General features: G+C 39.4%; 1 protein-coding gene across 5 annotated transcripts in view; it reads left to right on the forward strand.

Moving 5' to 3' along the window:
* LOC110065452 (A-kinase anchor protein 10, mitochondrial-like) overlaps positions 1–7,350 on the forward strand; it is a 98,618-nt gene that overhangs the window by 63,891 nt on the left and 27,377 nt on the right. For all 5 annotated transcript variants that reach the window (XM_020772588.2, XM_089279223.1, XM_089279222.1 and 2 more), the window contains 3 exons: positions 1,590–1,734; positions 2,157–2,395; positions 5,972–6,057. In XM_020772588.2, coding sequence (XP_020628247.2) covers positions 1,590–1,734; positions 2,157–2,395; positions 5,972–6,057 — 470 coding nt within the window. The remainder of the gene's footprint in view (positions 1–1,589; positions 1,735–2,156; positions 2,396–5,971; positions 6,058–7,350) is intronic.

The raw sequence follows: 7,350 nt of genomic DNA on the forward strand, positions 1-7,350 counted from the left end.
AAATAATTCGTCGAACGGATGGCGAACAAATCCTGAGCGTTACCCTGAATCAAATAAACAACACTCGAATTCATTAGATAGGACTCTGTGAAAACGCATCAAATGGAAGTGACATGCACCTCATTGATCCTTTACTAACTTATTTACATTCACCTTCAAAAAGCAGAATGTCAGACAAACTACTTACCGAAATAATTCGTTGAACAGATGGCGAACAAATCCTGAGCATTACCTTGAATCAAATAAACGACACTCGAATTCATTCCAGAAAACAACTTGGGTCTTGTTCAGCTTTAACAATTGTATGATTCAATCACAACAAATCCAAGATGTATACACCTCAAAAAGCACAATGGTAGGCAAATTACTTAAGTACTTACCAACATAATTGCCGAACGAGGGAAAAGAAATTGATTTTAACAATTGTTATACTGGAAGTATAACAAGTATGATTTTTAAGAATACAAAAAAAGTGTTTAGTGTTTTGTTCACTCACTGAGTTGAAAAATAAACAATATTGTGTTCAATTACAGCAATAATTTGAAACATTAACTAAGAGAAATTGATTTCAACACCTGTTATACTAGAAGGAGCCCAAATAAATATTACAAAATTCAACCGACTCTTGTTTACTAACTCAGTTCACTTGTTGGCACTTACCAATAGGTACAACTAGTATACCTTTGCGAGGAAAACAAAAGTATCAAGTTACAAACATTGGCGTGAAAAGTGAAGTTTTCATGTTTGCTACTTTAATGCATTATTGAATTTAAAACGAACAAAAATCAATGTAAAATATCACAGTAAAATTCAAAAGCTGTCATCACAAGTAATTTTTGGACCTTGAATGAAAATGCACACATGAAACATACACACTGCTAAGATAACATCTTATCAAGGTTTGTGTCCATTTATATTCTGCAAGGGGAGAAGCCCTAGCTGACTACCGAGGTAAATACAAACCGGTAGTAAACTGAGCAGGGGCGAGGACCTGTGTGACTACAGTCCTAGAGCTATCAATTGCACTCTACACTATCTGAGATTGTCTCACTAGTTAGTTTAATTTAGGGGGTTTGACTGAACCTCCTGAACCCCCCTAGATCCACCCCAGATCCTTCCTGTAGATGTTGGAAAATTGGATGTGTACATAGTGCTGTTAATATTGATCATGTTGTAAGTAATGTGGTTTGATTTTCTCTGGATTTTCCAGTGTGTACTTGTTGGTTGTTTGGGAGAATGCATTTCCTTTACACTGATTTGCATTCTTAACTACCTGTCTGGCTTCCTGAGACAAAGGAAGTTTTCCTAATTACGTGACTGTTGTTTCATATGACTCATAAGTCTCAGTTCTTGGGCAGTCAAAGGATGTTCAGGATCAAAGAAATGACAAGTTCAAATATTAGACCAGCAGCAATACTACAAGTGACTGCCCTCATCCATCTGTTCCATGCTAATTCAAAAGTCTACAACATTGGTGGTTTTTTCACTTGAAGTAAATGCCATATCTTGTTGGTAAATAAGATTACATAGTTTCATGCTAGATGAGTGTTAGTAGCAGTTATTTCAAGTGGTTTTTTAACCCATCATAGGTATTTTTCCATGCAAGCAAGTGTCCCTCTTGGTGTGGATGATGTCACAAGGATTGAGATAGAGAATAGTATTTGTCGTGAAGGTGGACCTCTACCTGAATGCTTCACTTATCCCATGGAACATGTCCTTTGTCTTCTTGAGGAGGTAACACATTTAATGTGAGGTTTCAAATGATTTGGACCATAACTCAGTATCTTCTTACATAATTATGTGGGATTAGTGGCCCCTTGTTAGAGGTTACTGGTACATATTTTAGTGTTGATGTGTGTTCGTGGCTTAGATCAAAACTAAGTATTTCCAACTCAGTACCCTCTTACGGAGTTGGAGGTGTCCCTTACTGTAGGTTGCCAAACGGAGTTCATGAGTAGCTACTGAACCATATTTTAGTATTCCCTTATGTGAGATGTCCCCGAGAAGAAACGTTGCAAGACAATAAAAGTTTTATTTAGTTCCATGCTCTGCAACTCAAATCCCCTTTGTGGCATCACCCTGTTTTTATCATTCAATGGGTGGGATATGCTACAATATTGTATCTTTAACTTAGTTATATTGTCATTATATTTCAGGTGTTTTTTCCAAGTTTCCTAAAAAGTCAAGTGTACTCCAGGTATCTTACAGAGCTGTTTAATTCCATTAGAGACAATCCTTCTTCCCAAGTGCTCTCAGCCTCTGTTAGCAGTGAAGATGATATTCAGGGACTGGATGCTCAGAGTGAGGAAAATAGTCATCTGGTAAAATCTACATTTGGCTCTGATGTTGATCTTAAGGAACACCCAGATGCCCTTTGGCAAAGACCTAACCCTGGGTAAGTTCACGGTGTAGGTAAAGTTAGTTGTAAGACATTTGGGCCCAGGGAGCCAGTACTATCTGTATGCATGCATCATTTTTGTGGCAAGTTTCTGTCTTTTAGCAGTGGAAAAATGGGTCCTATATTCATTGTGGTCTTGTTGTTTCTTATGTTATGCAGGAGGCAGTCCAAATTCACACAGACCTTAAGTTTCCCACTTAATAACAAACTAATGATTGTACCTACAATCGAGAACAAAAGTCCCTGGAACACTTATGTGATTTAACAAATTATCTATTTTTTAGTTTTAAAAACACATTGCTGTTCCCCCTCCCCACCCAATACAATGTTAAAACTCAGGAGAAATTGCAAGTACTAGTCTTGAGGGGTGTGGTAGAGGTTAGGCAGGTGAAGTTGGACTCGCGTCTGGCATGTGCGCAAAAGCGCCAAAAGATCAAATTTATCCCAAGACTTTTGTCTATGACTGTAGTTACAACACGTAATGCATATTTTAATGTTGCTGTTATTGGTGATGCTTAAAAGAAAATTGGGTGGTATGCTAATAATTACTGTTCTAGATTTTTAAAACATGGATGCAAATTAGTATGGTTGGCCATTCGTTTCAAAATTACTATACGCGGGTTTTTCTGCCGCGTATAATTGTTTACATACGTTACGTATGGGCTTCAAGCCCATGTATACGACCATTTAGATCGCTTATATACACATTTTTAATGGGCCACATATTTGCGTAAATTAAAGCGCGGCGATATGCGAAATAAATGCCCAAATATACGCGTCCTACAAGGACCCATATATACGCGTGCTAAAATGCGCGTATATGAGAGTCTCGTAAATTACGTTTTATATGCCAGCACGAAATGTGCCTTTTAAGAGAATGGCTGTTCGTGTATGATAGCAATGAAAATTACTTTAACTAGGAATCGTCAATATGGCGGCAGTGGTAAAATGCCTTGTCTTGGTCTATCTGCTATTTAATGTTTGTTACTGCAGCTCTCCAGTGAATGAACTTCTAGAAACAGTTATGCGTGTTTTGAATGACTGTTCAATATTTTATCCTAACGCTAATCGTCGTGAAGTTGCTGTGGATTACTCTGTTCATCGTTTAGTGGCCTGCGTAGTTTGGCGGTTTTTAGGCAATTTGAACTTGCTAAGAAAGCGGCGAAGCCGCGATAACGAGCGCCAAATGCGGCGTAGCCACGAGGAGCCTGCTGGGTTCCTGCTCGTTTTCGCGGCTTTGTCGCTTTCTGCGCTCGCACTCAAATTGCTTAAAAAATTGCTAAACGGCCAAGCTACGCAGGCTAATCCTTTAGTTGACTCATTGGACAGAGGTACCAAGGCGAATGCTGAGAGGATACGGCCTCTAGAATCGCTGGTGAGACAAATGCAATATTTACTACTTAGATGGGAAATGTTTGCATTAAGAGCAGTTTCATGCACCTCAGTGTACTCCCATTAGGGCTTTGCCAACTGCATCAGCTTCTAATGGAAGAGTGGGTCGTCCAGCCTATGATATATCAATACCTCAAGGGGAGTTTTAGGAAACAATGTGATTTTAGTGTAAGTCCTATTAGGTCTTCACCAGATAATTCATCTGGTTGGGTGTTATCATCAAATGTGTCCCTGACAGCTAGTATTTCCGGTATTACATATATCTTGTAAAATCACTGCGTTCACCCATATTGGTTGTGCGTACAGTATGGTTATTCCATGCCTCAACTAGGAGATTTAACTGGTTGTTAATTCTGGAAAGAACTATGTAATACAAACAGGACAGATCGATTATGCTGGTCGATTCCAGGATGCCATTTTCTTCCATCTGGTAGAACAGAGTGTAGTAGTATGTAGAACTGACCGACTTCAATAAAGACCTCTCTCCAGAGATGCTCAATTCACTGGTTGTGTACAGACAACCCAGCAATTTTGCTTCCCCTATTAAATCCCCTGTGCCATAGCATAGCTCTTCCTACCTCTAAATTTTCAACCCCTTCATCTGAACACACTCTAGAGGGCAATCCATAACTTTGCACAGCAGCTAAGAACAGAGCGAGCCCAGTCGCAGCAGAATTGTTTGTTGCACAACTTAAAGTCTAAAGCCCTGTCAAAACCACCATGTATTACAAACCTCCAACTGATAAGGTAGTATAGTCCATCAATGTGCCAGGGGGAATTAGGTCCCTGACGCCTTGTGATGGTATTGAACCACCTCAAATCAGACCCTGCTGGGTCAGGTCGAAAAAAACTTTCCCTTACACGCTGACGCTGAACATAGATATTTCTATTTCGCATGATATTGATACCAGAATTGGAAAACCCACGTCAGTCTTATTTCTCGAATCATCAGGGCCGGGTTGTTCGAAAGCCGGTTAACGCTAACCCAGGATTAAAAGTTGACCCAAATACAAATTTTTCTCTACAAAAATGTTTTCCACTGCTTATGCTTTGTGTAGTTTGAGATTACTCAAGTTCAAAACTGAACTGCAAACATTTCCCATCTATGTAGTAAGTATTGAATTTGTCTCACCAGCAATTTAAGAGCTAGAATTCTCTCAGCATTTGCTTGGGCACCTCTGTCCTAAACGGTGAACAGAATCCACAGCAACTTCACGACGAACGATCAAGTTCTCTGCCATGGTACGATTAGCGTGAGAATTAAATCTTGAACAGTCATTCAAAAGACGCATAACTGTTTCTAGAAGTTCAGTTACTGGGGGAACTGCAGTAACAAACATTAAATAGCAGACAAACCAGGACAAGCTATTTCACCACTGCCGCCATATTGACGATGTTTAGTTTAAGTAATTTTCATTGCTATCATACACGAACAGCCATTCATTTAAAAAGGCACATTTCGTGCTGGCATATACAACCCAAATTTACGAGACCCGCATATACGCGCATTTTAGCACGCGTATATATGGGTCCTTGTAGGACGAGTATATTTAGGCATTTATTTCGCATATCCCCGCGCTTGAATTTACCCAAATATGTGGCCCTTTAAAAATGCGTATATACACGATCTAAACGGTCGTATATATGGACTTAAAGCCCATGCGTAACGTATGTAAACACGTATACACGGCAGAAAAACCCGGGTATACCCTGTCGTAATTTTGAAACGAATGGCCAACCATAAATTAGTAGTTACAATATTAAAAAACATTGATTAACCAATATTTAACAATTATTGTGCAAGGTTGAGCAAAATATTGTTATCTGGGAGGCATTGACAAATCACTATATTTTGCGATAGCCAAAAATAGTTTTACCATTTGATCACCAAGTTTGTTTTTATATTTAAATCACTCTCTATCAGCTCAGGGTAGCGATCTGCCATTTTTCACGCAAGAGCATGGTTACGAATACGCACAAGCAGAATATTATTTGCAGCAAAGCGCATTAGACGGTACTATACACGAGCAGACCATTATTTGTTGGCAGTTACTTCCACGTCACATGTTTGTCTGTCGGCCATTAAAAAGGAAGGAAAAAATGCATCAAATGGTAATAATTTTTATTGGTAATGCTAGTCACTAGTTTAGGAACTAGTTTTGATTGTTTGATTGTTTTCAGACTATCCCTGGGAAAAGTAAATGAGTTTGGAATTTTTGAGCCAATCTTTGAGCCTGAGCCAGACAGTGGCAATGGTACCTCTACAGGTATGTCAACAAATCCAGTCTTTTAGTTTGGAACCTAGCAATACCTCCCCTAATAGAATGTTGAACTAATCACAGTGGAATCCAGCTGTCTGGAATTCTCTAGGGTAATGCACAATAGGTGAGGTTACAGCGGGGAACCTCAGCTGTTAGTATTCAAGAAGGGCATTTAAGAAGCAATTTCCTCAATAATAATGACCAGCATTATAGTTATGCAATTAATAATATACATGAGAAAATTACTTGATTCTGATTGGCTGAGAACAGTACAGTTCAAGTGTAACACCAATGCAAGTGTAAAACCAGGGCAAATTATACGTCAAAATTCTTGATTATGATTGGTTGAAAGTCAATAGGAAATTTTCTAAGCCAATGATATCCCGTAAAATGATGACAAAAATTTTGTGTGGAAACTTTGAAAAACGTTTTCTCGCATGTGAAAAAATGGCTACATTAAATCAAGAAAGGTTTACTCTGGCCACTGACGATACAATAGAGAAGACCTGCAAAATGGTGCGAAAAAATATCAACACCAGCTAAAGAACGTCGCTTTGGTTAAGTGAGTGGAAGACGTGTGCGAAGGAAAGAGCACAGCTCTGGAAATCGAGGAACACGAACCAGTGAATAGCCTGCGAGCAGGCTCACATTTAAGTCACATGCACGAGTGGCGAAGAGCAAAGCAATCTGGCAGGAAGGAGTCTGCAGCAGGAAATAACAGCTGAAAATATGTTAATGAATCAAGACGTACTTGTCGTGTTGCTGACTGCACATGGGAAGGGTTAAATATTACAAACGTACGTGATTGCAAGCGGGCAACAAAACAATACGAAGGCGTTTGCCCGTTTACCAGCATCGTCAAAGACCAGATTGCAAAAAAGAAAAACTCACTTGGAATCAAGTGTGTGTCCTTAGTAGACATAAACTTTGACAGTTTTTCTTCGGCAAAACTTTATCAACAACGGATATCGCGCCTACATGTTGTTATGAAAAAGATTTACAATTTTCCCGAGAAATCTGAGCTGCCAAAGTTCATACTTCCGGTGAAAATTAATTGATTTTTCTGTGGTTTCCGGGATGGAAATAAAAAATTTGCAGATATCAGAGCGGGCTCACTTTCTTGTCTCGCGGCTTCGCCGCTCGATTTCACACTCGTTGCGATGCTGCTCGCTCTTGTGCTCCAACGTGAGCCTGCTCGTAGGCTACCAGCTGAACTGAACAGATTACTCGAGAAATTCTACGCCGAAGTGAAGAACAAAAATGGCCAAGATTATGGGCCACGCAGCCATGATTGCCGCC

Source organism: Orbicella faveolata, unplaced genomic scaffold, assembly GCF_042242905.1.
Source record: "Orbicella faveolata isolate gen_17 unplaced genomic scaffold, um_ofav_v1 contig_47, whole genome shotgun sequence".
Lineage (NCBI taxonomy): Eukaryota > Metazoa > Cnidaria > Anthozoa > Scleractinia > Merulinidae > Orbicella > Orbicella faveolata.